Source organism: Python bivittatus, unplaced genomic scaffold (assembly GCF_059951505.1).
Source record: "Python bivittatus isolate LINGU-HERP-01145 unplaced genomic scaffold, Pbiv_v1 ctg000340_np1212, whole genome shotgun sequence".
Taxonomy (NCBI): Eukaryota; Metazoa; Chordata; class Lepidosauria; order Squamata; family Pythonidae; genus Python; species Python bivittatus.
This window is the reverse complement of record NW_028277056.1, coordinates 17,556,119-17,570,033: the sequence shown is the minus strand read 5'-3', so window position 1 is coordinate 17,570,033 and position 13,915 is coordinate 17,556,119. Positions and strand designations below refer to the sequence as shown.

Below are 13,915 nucleotides of genomic sequence, written 5' to 3'. Positions count from 1 at the left end.
ATTATTTTGGTTAGAAGTTGTCTGTGCTATATGCTGCTAACAGGCTCCTAGCTCTCTTGCCGCTTTTTATCTTGTTATTATACAAAACTGTTTCAATCTAAGTAGACTTCATCTTTAAAGCTTCAGCATATTATCTCTTCACCACCCTCTGAAAAGAATGAGCCATAAGGAATTTAAGAGTTGCAAGACTGATAAGGAAATGGTGTGCTGGCACCAGGCCGCCTTTGTAGAGCCTGTGGTTTGGAGGTCAGTCGTGGCCCACTTCAGCATGCTGAGATGCCAAACACCTTTTGCTTTCCTATGTGGTCCTCTCTCTTATTTTAAAATAAAGAAGTGTTCCCAAATAAGATATGAGGTGTAAAACATAAGATAATGGAGAATTGCAAGCTAAAGAGAGGCTGATATTGGAAATCATTCAAGAGATCTGACCAGTTTTCTGAAGCAGTGAAGCCCCACAGTGCCTGCTTTATCTGTAAATGTATAAATAAATGATTACATATGCCTCCATTGCTCTCTTTTCCAATCCAGATTAATATTTAAGGAATGGAAAATATAAGGCAACATTTCATGAACCATGGATTAAAGAAAAAAAGAATGTTGTCAGTACAATACAGTACAGTACAGTTCTACTCTTTATGCAGTTTTAATATGTTGTTTTTGTTAATGGTTTCAAGCTGCTGCTGAAACTATTTCTAGAACCTTTCAGATGTTGAGCAGATCAGAATTGTTTGAGTCTCCTTTTAAGCACTTCTCACCCCCAGCTATCTCAGGAACTGCCTTGTAAATAGTCTGGGAACCCAATAGCAACAAGAAACAGGCTGAAACACAGAGAACACAGTTAATGGCATCAATTTAGGTAAAGGATCGAAAGTATCTGCGTAGCATCAATGAGATGAGACACAAATGATTTTAAGGCCTATTATATGATCACGGGGACACGGTGGCGCAGCGGCTTAACGACGCTGAAAGTTGCCGGCCAGAAATGGTTGTCGCTTCAGCGATTCGAGTCCAGCCTTCGCGTTAAACAGGGTGAGCTCCTGTTTCCTCCCCAGTTCCTGTCAACCCAACAGGTCGAAAACTCACGTGAGTAGATAAATGGGTACTCTCACTCCGGTGGGAGGAAAAATGCTGGCGGCGCCTTGCAAAAAGGAGTTGGGAGTAGTTGCCGGTAAGCGCGAAAAACCGTGCACGCCCAAAAAGGCCGCGAAGCAACGGAAACCCTGCCTCCTGCGCTTGCCAGCTGGGCTCTGCTCTAGGAAGGAGGCTCTGGCAAGCCACTTCCGAAAAACAATTGCCTTGAAAACTGCAAGGACTCGTCCAAGCAGTCACTGCAGGGTCAGCAATGACTGAGCGCAGACAAAAAAAAAAAAAAATATGATCACGAATGACAGAGTAGGATTTTGACAAATCTCTGTAAAACAGTCTAGCAACATTAGAAAAGCTGGGAAATCAGATATCTAGACAGTTGTTTTATGACATATCTTCTTGAAGAAACAGAATGAGCAAAGGAGGGATGCAGGATGGAGAAGAATGGCTTATGGGCAGGACACAGTATGCCTACCAACACATCAGGATCAAGACAAGGGACATGGTTTATTCAACGTGCTCACAGCACACTTTTTCTTCTAACATTTATTTATTGCTGCTCTTTGCTTTGCTTCTACACATTCTGCTTCTCAGGCCCTAGAGGAATAAACCCAAGATTTAAAGAAGGCATTAATAACTGGCTCTAAAGTAATTAATTAGTGTTTAATACTGTGTAATTCATTGTCGTTCCACTTTTGCTTATGAGATTTTTATTATAATTTGTTATTATTAGGGTCAACAGTTACTGTATTGTATTTTGGATTGTAAGCACCCATTCGTCTAATAGATTCAGCAGCATACACATTTCATGAATATACAGTTATTATAAATAATAAAGTGGTGTTTGTAACTGTGGGAGGTGTCTTCCCCCAGCCAAATAAAAAGTAAAAATATTGAGTGAGAGTTAGTATCATATTGGCTTCCTGAAATTATCATTCACCATAAATGGCAAATTATGATGCTGTAAACCGTCTACAACAAAGGGCTTAAAAGTATTTCTGCTCTGTCTTGCAGGGTTGTGTGGATTGGACCAAGAACCAATAAGTGCTTGAGAGAGCTTTAAACTCTTTAGCTTTCCACATTATCTTATGCTTGTCTATAGCTGTACAATATGTCATTTTCCATCCTGAAAGATACACTAGGACACAGAGGTGCGTCAGGCACGTTTTGCAAATGCACGTGCATTTTTCCTGAATTGTTTTATAACCCCCTACTCTCTGCAGAATATTCAAAAGAATTGAATTTAGCTTCATGATGTCTTTGCCTGGATTCTGTCAGCAGTGCAGATCTGAAGATAAAACACTCTTCTTCTAAGAAACAAGCTTAATGTCAGCTCTTCAGAATTTTTTTAGAAAATAAAATCCTATTCTGGCTGGGAATTGCCTTGCCTGAAGCATTTTCTAAAAATAACACATTGTGCTCTATGAAAGGCCCCTTCCTTCACTCCTGATCTAGAGCTAAGGAACCAAATCTGGAATGGCATTGGACCTTCTGGCACTTTGTAGACACATCTTTTATAATATGATTGGCTGGCTGCTCTCACATCTCCACCTGAGGACAAATATCAGAAAGCTTTGTATATAGTGGAGAAAGAAGCTTTACCCCAACACACATTCTCAATAGTGCAGCAACTGAAGAAGGAGTAAGCTGGCTGTGGGCTTGACTGCTTTTGCCCCACATATCTTTCTGCCCCAGCAAGAATGCAAGGTAGCAGTGGACAGCTGGACTATGTTAATTCCGGAATCCTGGGATTATTGAGACTGTGCCATGGAAAATAAGGTGGTCATGCCCAAATCAGAATCATTGGTTGATATGACATAGATTCCTGAAAAACCAAAAATCTGCCAGATTCCTTCTGATTTTTGAAAATCAAAATGTATCCCTAGACCTGTAATTTTTCAGCAAGGGAATAACAAAGAGACTATATCAATACCTTCTCAACCTGATGGCCTCCAGATAGGTTGAATATCTGGAGCAGGATTTCTCAACCTTGGATCCTTAAAAAATTCTTAAAGTGTGGACTTCAACTCCCAGAATTTTCCAGCCAGCATGTGGTTGAGAAACCCTGATCTGAAGGGTTCCCATTTTGAGATATGGTGTGTTAAGAGAGGAACACTTAAGTGTAGCTAGAGAAAGAGTGAGGAAAATCTCATTGGCCATACTGGCTGGACAGTGGGGGAACACAATTCCAATACATCTGAGGAATACTTTGTTAAGCAGGGCTTCTCTTGGCAGTTCTGCAAAGTATCATGAAAGAATTGCTGGAACTCTAGTCAGTGGACTCAGATTATTTGTGTATAGTAAGTGCAGGATTGACAAGCTGTAATGTGAAAGTCATTGGTTTGCTATAGTTAGAACTGAGCACATTTCCACGTATATTGGCTTGAAGCTGAATTTTAACTTACATTTATTATTCTACTTATATTTAATATATTCTATGCATTTGATGAACTATACTGAATATTACTAAAGTCCAATCAAGTGTCTTCTGCAAATTAATACAAAGAAGCCAATCTTGCCACTTTGTAATTATTATTTTTTTCCCCATCTGAATTCCTAAAATACTTTTCAAAAATTGTCTATAATCCAATCCAGGCGTGCTGCGCTAAAAAGATGGACAAATTAGTTTCTTCATTTTTACTTTGACATGCTAACTGGGGTTTGAATGGCATCCTCCGTTTAGGATGCTTCTCCAAGAAACTATAGCATTTTATTCTGATTGGAAATGTAAAAGTTCTTCAGAATCTTTCAAACTTTATTTTGCTATTAATGGACTCTCTATTAACATAGGATAATTTTGAGGAAGCAAGACAGCATATTCTTATTTTAAACATCTAAAGAAGAAATCCTACAATCTCTAGGACAGGATTCCACGGGCTGTACGATTTGTCAGATTCCTTTCTCTCGGGTTCTTGTTCCCACCACTGCCTTTAATTCCTTCAGATATCAGAAAACGTTAACATCCAAAAACTCAAAAAGAGAGAGTAACGAGGACTGGGTAGAAGGTACAGTGAACAGGCCTCCTGGACCTCCATCTTGTTCATAATCAGTGGTAACTTTAAACTAGCCATTGGTCTGATCTATTAAAACAAACACCTTGGCATGGTTCCATTGTCTTCATCTGATGCTCACAAGTTCTCAATTTGTTGGAGCTCTCTGAGAAAAAATGGAGGACAGGAGTTTATTCTAGCATGGATTGAATAGAATACACCCCATCTCTAACCCCTAACATAGAATTCCTTCCCGTCATTTTTTAAAAGGTACCATATATAGGTACAACAGTGCCTATATATGACCACAGTGGTCATAGGAAATACATGAATTCACTAAGCTATGCATTCTGCATATGCATTCTCTTTTTCAAGGGAGTTCTTTTTTTTTTTGTTTTGCTGCTTGAATTGAGATGTCTCAGTCAATACTGTAGAAAAGATTTTGGCTAAGGAGATGCATGTGACTGGAGCCATCATTTAACCAAGCCATGTTTCAAGAGCACTGAAGGGAAGTGTGGCAGCAATCACAACTGGCACTATTTGGACAGTGCTACATTTATGTTCATAATTGATGAGAACCAATTGTTATTTGCTTTTGATTATAAAAGAATCCCAGGTGGGATGCAAAAAAAGAGACCTGCCTACAATTATTATTTTTTCTGCCTTTGAGTCAATTGACTCTTGGCAACTGCTGGACAAGCCCCTGCAGTTTTCCTGGCAAGATTTCAGAAGTGGTTTGCCATTGCCTTCTTCCTAGGGCTGAGAAAGAGGGACTGGCCCAAGGTCACCCAGCTGGCTTTGTGCCCAAGGTGGGATTAGAACTCACGGTCTCCTGGTTTCTAGCCTGGTGCTTTAACCACTGCACCAAATTGCAAAATTACCTTAGCTTTAAACCACAAAACAAGACAAACACATAGCATACAGTTCCACAGATTCAGCCCTAAACTCACTGTCAGTAGATTTGGAAAAAATGAGAATTCTCCAATTGCTTACTTGAACTGAGGGTATCCTCTATCTATATATTTTTTGAATTATGTTTATTGCCCTTTTCTACAACACACACACACACAGTGTCATAGATGCCGAATTCCAGATGGCCATCTCCATTTAAGAAATGGATTGCAGAAAAGCACAGTTGCTACATCTGGCCTGCCATAACCTAGAAGCAAAAAGTAGGTTTTTGTATCTCTTTTGCTTCCCTCCTGTGGCTATCTGGATTTTTGCAGATAACCTGGTGGCCCTAACAAACATGTATATTAATCTCAAAAGTGGTTGAGGAGTTTCAGGTTCCATTTTCCTGGATGTTTTTGAATGCAAAATAAGATTTTTTCCCCTCTCTGGTTCCTTGACAAGAGAAGAGAGGGAAGAGAGCAGGTGTTAGCAAATAGCTGGCAGCTGGTATTTTAATATGATACATGGGTTGCTAATGTCATTACCATTTAGCATAATGGTGCAGCAGAATGAATGTTGGATATGACATTTAATTGTAATGCTGATGTCATTTGCTGTCAGTTTCATAATTTGTGCTGGGACATGTATAAAGGTGGTTTTTGCAACTTTATTGCTCGCTAACGGGTCAGGCAGCATAGGGCAGGGGGGGCTCCAACTTGTATGGAATTAAAGATGCAGGAGGCATTGGGCTGTGGATTATTTTAATGCTGCTTGGGAAATGTGAGAAGATGGGACTCGTATGTAGTAGCATGTAGGTTGTAACTGTGTCTTTGTTCTCTTATTTTTTAAACGTTTGTTTTAAAACTCTCATGGAAATTCATATGCAAACTGAGGACACAAATGTTTGTATATTTCAGTGTAGACCACATCTGTAATACATACATTTCTTGCCAGCAGTTTTGGCTAACAAAAACTGATTTACACACAGTTAGACCATGGGCATTTTACTCTCAGAGAATCGTATCATTCATTTGGAGAAGGACAAATAAAATAAATAAGATAAAAATCTAAAGGAGAAGTTTGTTCTGTTTTGTGCTTACATTTTGGAAGTGAAAATTAGGTCAGTTCATATTAGAAAGGAAAATAAACTATCAGCCACTCCTATTTCTAGTTGCGAAATTTCCTTTGTTATGACATTAAATTATCCTCCTGGCCGGTTCTTTGCTTTCAGGTGCCAGAAAATTCAGGTTCCTCTGAAAAGTAGCATAGGACACGCATGTATGTCAAGTACCTGTGATGTTTGCTGCTCCTCTAGTTCAGTGTTTCTCAACCTTGGCCACTTGAAGAGGTGTGGACTTTAACTCCCAGAATTTGCCAGCTAGAGCTGAAGTCCACACCTCTTCAAGTGGCCAAGGTTGAGAAACACTGCTCTAGTTGAAGAGAAACATCTAGCAAGAGGGCAGAGATGCTAATCAGCTTAACTTTGACCAGGAAATCTCTTCCTGACAAATGAACCACATTTTGCATCATGCACAGTCTTTTAGCCACCATCCTGATTTGGTAGCACTCCTGAAACAATTATGAATTTTGCTTGCATTAGTAGAGTAACTTCAAAGAGATTGGAATTTGGAAACTCAGAAAAAAGGTCAGTTTTGAAAAAGAAGACCTGGTATAGAAATCATGCAAACTCTTGCTTTTACTCCTATCTCTTGTGGTTGGAAGAGCATACTGCTGCTCTTTCCCATTTCCAAACGCTTTTTAATGGCCCAGTGTTAGCCTGGTCTTCTGAGCATTTAAAGCACGGCGCCTTCATCAGTTATTGCTAGGAGAGCTCACTAATTGGCTGACCGCACCAAAAAGCAGGAACAGGCACATCCTTTTTTGCCTGATATCTGAGTTTCTAGAAGAAGTAGAGATGTGCATTTTTTAATGACCACTGGGAATTGGGGGACTTTGGCTTTTTAAGGAAATAACTGTCCTCCCTCCCTTACTGACACCCATGAATTATGGTGTCTCCTTGCAGAATAAGAAAGAATTCTGTTGCCTGCACATTTAACTGAGGGGCAAACTATTCTAGATGCATAAAGAGAATGCAAGCTGTGCATCGGTGGCTTATACAGTTACTCTGCAGTCATCTAAGTGGACATAAAATGTATCTAATGGTGTTTGGAGTTGTAAGCAATTATAAGAGAAAAGACTGCAACTCTCTTTTGTGCTACCTACAAGGCAGATCCTAATGGATTGCTGAATAGACAAGGGGGCATTGCCCAGTTAAGAGGGGCCAGGCGAATTACTTATTTAATCATTGCTTCTCCTTCTCTTCAGGCGCAGCTAATGGCTTACATAACACTCCCTCCTTCAATATTTTGCAACAACCTTGGGAGGAAATGTGGACTGACTGGCTCAAAGTCTCCCAGGGATTATATGATCGCAGTACTACTTTTTGGTTTTACTTATTGTTGTTGGCGTGATTACTGTTACATATATTTTAACCTTCCTACTATCTCCAGGGAGTGTCAACCTCAGAACTGCTCTGTGATTAGAGCCATGCAAAATCTCTAGTAAATAATAATACAATAAAATGAAGAATTCAATCAATGGTCTCCCCTCCTTTGAGATTAAACAGCTTTGATCTCTGCTTCTTGATTTGATTTTGGCATTGAAAGGTCAAGCATGTCATTGGGACTGGTTAAATTGTAGTTTTCTTTTCTTTCAGTACCTGAAATTTGTGCTATAGCCAGTGTAAGGGAGATAAACAGAAATGTGCTGATTAAGATAGGATTGGAGTAAGTTTGTGGCTTGCAACTTGTACAAAGTATACAACCTGTCTCTCAGCATATCTTCCCCAGTTGCACCTTGGAAACTCAGACTGATTTTACAGGAATTAAATTATTTTGCTGCATTTGAGGTATTAACCTCACTTTCTGGTTTCTAGTATCACCCAGGGCCCTTAAAACTGTAAATTCCAGAGGCTGTAATGTCTGAAGCCAGTGAGTTACGACATTTAAAACAAACCCAATTATTTGTTAACATGAAGGAACTCAGTGTGACATTACAGAAATTGATCTTACTTTACTAGGATTGAGAAACATTATTTGTTGAGGGTGGTACTGTGGACACTATATAAATGATTCCTGGTTTTTGGAGGCTGCATTTTCTGAAGACACTTGTTCAGACTGGTTTGCTTTACCATGGATCTCTCAGTCAGCACCATTCTTCTCTTGACCGTCTCCTGCTGCCTGTGGAATGCAGAAGCCCGAAGTTATAGATATGTGCTCACTGTGCCAAATGGAGGTCCCTGGGGTTCCTGGGGCTCAAGTGAGTTTTGCTCCACTGGTTATGCTCATGGCTTCTCCTTGAAGGTAAAAGCTCTTTTCAGATACTCCTTTGTTTCTGAGTATTCCCCTGAAATTAGTTCTAAAATTCAAAAAGGGAATGTTTGAGAGGACAAGGGTGTTATAGGACACTTCTGTTATTTTTCACTTTGTCTTTTAAGAAAGGCAGTCGGGAAGTGATTGTGATGCTGTTTAACCCTCTTTATTCTATAATCAAAGAAAGGCATCAGGTTTGGTGTGGAATATGGGGAGTAATTGTCAGTTCAGTTTGAGAAAGTTTTACCATTAGGTGTTAAAGACTGAATTCCAGGCAAGTTGGTATGTGTTCCTTTAGAATCCCATTAGCTGTATCCATATAATATGTCGATGCACCTGATGGTTACATCCCATCGCAGGTAAAGATTGGTCATGTTTTTTTTTTGTGGTTTAGTGTGTATTGTGAATTCTGCCTGCATGGTTTCTTTCTGGTATTATCCAAACAGAGAAAATGGATTAATTGAAAAGGCTGATCTCCAACTTTATCAAAGTCTCATTTTTTCAGGTAGAGGGGACCCAAGGGAATGGTGATGATACAGCTCTGAATGGAATCCGCTTGTACTGTAGCGATGGCAGAACAATTGAGTCTACAGTTGGACCGTGAGTAACTGACTTGCTGTATTTCATTTTCTTGTCATCAAGAATGGGAGAGGGGTTACTTAGTTCACTGCTGATCCAACCCTGAAAGCCAGTTTACTGATTTCAGAAGAGGAGGGTGCTGGACGTGTTGTTTAATAGCCTCTCTGAATGAGCAGCTGATGCTGAGACATGGATGGAGACTTTTCTGTTCCTTAGAGGTGCACAGATAGCTACTAATAGTTTGGGGTGTGTATATATGGCATATGGCTTTTGAGGCCTGTCATGGCTGTGGTTTTGCTGGTGTGAGCCAGACATAAAGCAGGATTAGGGCAAGATTGGGGCATATGAGATGTCTGTTCCAACTGTCTTTATTGCAAAGGCCCCTCTCCCAAAACAACACCTCCAATTTTTTCCCTTCAACAACAACCCAATGAGTCAGACTGGGCTGAGACTCAGCTATTGACCCAGAGTTATTGTTGAATTTTGATATCCAGAAGTAACGTTCAACCTGGCTCCACAGTCCGCCCAAGACCTTAACCGTTACACCTGAATCTCTTGGATTGCTGACAAGTGCTTAATCTAGGCACCAAAGAGATACTCATCCATTATTGTCTTTTTTGGCAGGTGGGGAACCTGGACAGAGAACCAATTTTGTCCCTCAGGCTACCTGGTTTCTTTTTCTCTGAGAGTGGAACCACCTCAAGGAAAGGGTGATGATACAGCAGCTAACAACATCCAATTCACCTGCAGTGATGGTAGTGCCCTGGTGGGCCATGGGATGCACTGGGGTAGTTTTGGGGCATGGAGCCGTCGCTGCCCCTCAGTTGGCATCTGTGGGATCCAAACAAGGGTGGAGGGTTCACAGGGCAGGGGTGATGACACAGCACTCAATGATGTGAAGCTTTTCTGCTGCTAATGGCTGATACATGTTTCTTACCTAACCCTAATTACAATTAAAAATTAACCTGAGAACAGGGTGTTTCTCCATGTATATATTGGTCTGAAGTTATTTACTTTTTTACTTTGCATCTTTTACTTCAGAGAATACGGAAATATTAAGGGAAAAATTATGCCAGGATCGTTAACAACCAAAGAAAGTTGATGCCAAAAAATGTTTTGAGTCCTTTAGGGCAGCCCTGATATGTGGAAGATGAGGTACATGGGAGGTTTTTTTTTTTTTTTTTGAACAAAACCTCCAACTAATCCATGAATCCCAATTATCACTTTTCTTTAAACGGTTACATAAAAGGATCTCTCCTCCAATCTCACGGCTTTACACTTCCTCTGAATTATCTATTTAGTTATTAGGTTTCTACTCTACACAACCTAATCAGGCTCTCGGTTGCTTACAAATTGGATAAAACACAGTTCATGAAAAACAAAACAAAAAAATGTAACCAAAACCATAAACATAATTAACAAAGTAATCTGTCCTCCAGGTCTGTCTTCAGATTCTTCTAGGTTGTTGCAGATCTGATCTGTTCTGTTGTCCTGGCCCACCCAACAGCCAAGCACAGCCTGTCCGGCCATGAGTGCTACATCAGCCCCCCCTTGCATTCCAGAAATCCTTGGTCAATGCCCAGACCCAGACCCAAAGCCCAGGTGAGGCTCTAGGGATGGCTGAAGTTGGTTTCATGCCCAGTCCTGGTGGACAGCAGGAAGAAGACATAGGCAACCATTCATACCCCTTCCAACTGAACCTTATCACTTTTGGGTCACCTACTACCCAGCTTGGGACTCAAACCCCTAGTGTTGCTCATTTACTAGACCCTGGACTTGAACTGGACTAGCACCTGCGTCCAGGCGAGCGGCTTAGGCTTTATACCCAAACCCAAGGAAAAGGGGTATTCACCAGACCAAATCCAGACCCTCACGTACACCCTGTTGAAAACAATTTCCACTGTTAGGTGTTACACCTTTGAGTCTCCAGCCATCCCCTTACCACAACTCAAGGACCTGACCTGGGCAAATTTTATCAGTGCATGCTAGTCCTGGTCATCAGGCAGCTGCAAAGTGATTAGGCTGGTAGAACCAGGTGGAGGCTGGCTGGCGGTCCCATCTGGGTTGCCAAAAACTGTTGTCTCAGCCCAAATCTGGGTTCTGGTCCCAGTGTGTTAAAGGCCCCCCGCAAAAAAACACATACACCGAGGTGGAGATTGAAGCAAACTTTATTCTCCGCAGTAAAAGGACACAAGGAGATCTCTCTCAAAGCTTGTGTTCAGTAGTCCTTTATAGGTCTTTTACCATAAACCCAACTCATTGTGGTCACAGCTTCACCTTTCCCTTATATGGGGATCTCTAACTTCTGTTTCTGCTATTTCTTATACATTATTTTGTAATGATCAGCAACTTTTAACACCTTTAGGATTACATAAACATTTCTAATGCCTAAGCTAATCTATATATTTTGTTGTTGTTGTTCAGTCGTTAAGTCATGTCCGACTCTTTGGGACCCCATGATCCATATCATGCCAGGCCTTCCTGTCCTTCACTGCCTCCTGGAGTTTGCTCAATTTCATGTTCATTGCTCCAGTGATGCTATCTGTCTATCTCATCCTCTGCTCTCCCCTTCTCCTTTTGCCTTCCATCTTTCCCAGCATCAGAGTCTTTTCCAAAGAGTCCTCTCTTTGCAATAGGTGGCCAAAGTATCTGACCTTGAGCTTCAGTATCAATCCTTCCAATGAGCAGTCAGGGTTGACTGGTTTGACCTTCTAGCAGTCCAAGGGACTCCTAAGAGTCTTCTCCAGCACTACAATTCAAAGAAATAAATTCTTCGGTGCTCAGCCTTATGGTCCAGCTCTCACAGCTATACATTACTACTGGAAAAACCATAGCTCTAATTGTGTGGATCTTTGTCAGCAAGGTGATGTCTCTGCTTTTCAATATGCTGTCTAGGTTTGCCATAGCCTTTCTCCCAAAGCAAGTGTCTTTTAATGTCATGGCTGAAGTCTCCATCTGCGGTGATCTTGGAGCCCAAAGAAATGAAGTCTGTAACTGCTTCCATTTCTACCCCTTCTATTTGCCAGGAATTGATGGGTCCAGATGCCATGATCTTAATTTTTTTAATGTTGAGTTTCAAGCCAGCTTTTGCACTCTCCTCTTTCACCCTCATCAAGAGGCTCTTTAGTTCTTCTTCACTTTCTGCCATTAGGGTGGTATCATTTGCATATCTGAGGTTGTTGATGTTTCTCCTTGCAATCTTAATTCCAGCTTGTGATTTTTCCAGCCTGGCATTTCTCATGTTGTACTCTGCATATAAGTTAAATAAGCAGGATGACAGTATATAGCCTTGTCATACTCCTTTCCCTATTTTAAACCAATCGGTTGTTCCATGACCAGTTCTAACTGTTGTTTCTTGGGACACATACAGATTTCTCAGGAGACAGGTAAGATGGTCTGGTACCCCCATTTCTTTAAGAATTTGCCACAGTTTGTTGTGATCCACACAATCAAAGGCTTTTGCATAGTCAATGAAGCAGAAGTAGATGTTTTTCTGGAACTCTTGCGCTTTCTCCATGATCCAGCAAATGTTGGCAATTTGGTCTCTAGTTCCTCTGCCTCTTTGAAACCCAGCTTGTACATCTGGTAGTTCTCAGTTCACGTACTGCTGAAGCCTAGCTTGTAGGGTTTTGAGCATAACCTTGCTAGCTTGTGAAATGAGCACATTTGTGCGGTAGTGTGAGCATTCTTTGGCATTGGCCTTCTTTGGAATTGGAATGTAAACTGACCTTTTCCAATCCCATGGCCACTGTTGCGTTTTCCAAACTTGCTGGCATATTGAGTGCAGCACTTTAACAGCATCATCTTTTAGTATTTTAAATAACTCAGCTGGAATACTGTCATCTCCACTAGCTTTGTTGTTAGCAATGCTTCCTAAGGCCCACTTGACTTCACTCTCTAGGATATCTGGCTCAAGGTCAGTGTGTAAGGTTTACTCCATTCGTCTCAGAGAAACTCTTGTGACATGTGTGTTCAGCAAAGAAATTTACTCAAGCGTAACGTAAGTAAGTACAGACAAAGTCAGGATTGGCTTGGCACATCTTACAGCACAATTTATAGTCCCCCCATTCCCATGCTTAGCTCCTGTTGCTTGGTTACAGATTACCCGCTTGGTTTGCCCAGATAGACGCCATGAGGCAGGCAGTATGAACGGCGCTGCAAGAGGCCAGAGCAGTCTACAAGAAATACGCCGATTGCAAGAGGCTTCCCGAGAGGCGGTGGAAGGTAGGAGACTGTCAGGCCTAGGCCAAGGAACTCCAGGAGACCATGCAGATCAGTTCAGCAATGTTTATTAGCTACAACCTCTAGCAAGAAATCTTCCCAGACTGAGACCTCAGTTCCCAAAGTCAGCCAGTCAAAACAGAGTGAATTCCTCAGGGAGGTGCCAGCCTCATCCTCTTATCTCTCCCTCGCCCCTCAGGAGACGAAAGAGCATGTTTCCCTCCCTGAGTCTGGCCTTCATAATTCCATTCCATCACAGAGACCAAGCGTACCTCTCAATGAAAAACCTAAAGACCCACCAAGCCTCAAAGAAACTCAGCCCACAGTTCGTGGGGCTGTTTCCCATTGCGGAGATAATTAATCCGGTGCCCGTCAGATTGACGCTCCCCAAGGCACTAGGGAAGATCCATCCGGTCTTCCACTGCAACTTGTTGAAGCCGCACCAACCGAACAACAATTGGCACAGGGAAGAGCCGGCCCTGGCCCTGATTATGCACTTTGAAGTGAAGCAAATACTGGACGCTAGAAAACATATCGACATCACCAGATGGTCAATACCGAAACCAGATTGATTATGTACTTTGCAGCCCACAAGGGACAAATCCAATTGTTGGTGCAATGGAAGCATTTTCCAAAATCGCACAGCGAATGGGTGAACAGAGCCCACGTTAGGGCGCCCGAACTGGTCCAGGACCTTTACAGAGAGCACCCTGGGAAGCCAAGGTAAAAGGGGGGGGATTTGTTTTCAGGGGGGCAGAATTGCCTGTTATTCCAATT

At 41.6% G+C, this 13,915-nt stretch overlaps 1 protein-coding gene across 1 annotated transcript; it reads left to right on the top strand.

Annotated features, from left to right (window-relative positions):
- Positions 1–8,107: 8,107 nt before the first annotated feature.
- On the top strand, positions 8,108–9,908 carry LOC148216052 (vitelline membrane outer layer protein 1-like). Its single transcript, XM_088140634.1, has 3 exons — positions 8,108–8,329; positions 8,844–8,938; positions 9,542–9,908. Exons 1-3 carry the CDS (start codon positions 8,159–8,161, stop codon positions 9,831–9,833), a joined length of 558 nt encoding a protein of 185 aa, XP_087996760.1. The 5' UTR covers positions 8,108–8,158; the 3' UTR covers positions 9,834–9,908.
- The last annotated feature ends 4,007 nt before the right edge of the window (positions 9,909–13,915 follow it).

What these genes read in the sequence shown, in the direction of transcription:
- LOC148216052 (XM_088140634.1), top strand. Translation starts at nt 8,159, where the DNA reads ATGGATCTCTCAGTCAGCACCATTCTTCTCTTGACCGTCTCCTGCTGC. An exon ending in CTCATGGCTTCTCCTTGAAG is followed by an intron (nt 8,330 to 8,843) that starts GTAAAAGCTCTT and finishes TCATTTTTTCAG; the next exon opens with GTAGAGGGGACCCAAGGGAA. An exon ending in ATTGAGTCTACAGTTGGACC is followed by an intron (nt 8,939 to 9,541) that starts GTGAGTAACTGA and finishes CTTTTTTGGCAG; the next exon opens with GTGGGGAACCTGGACAGAGA.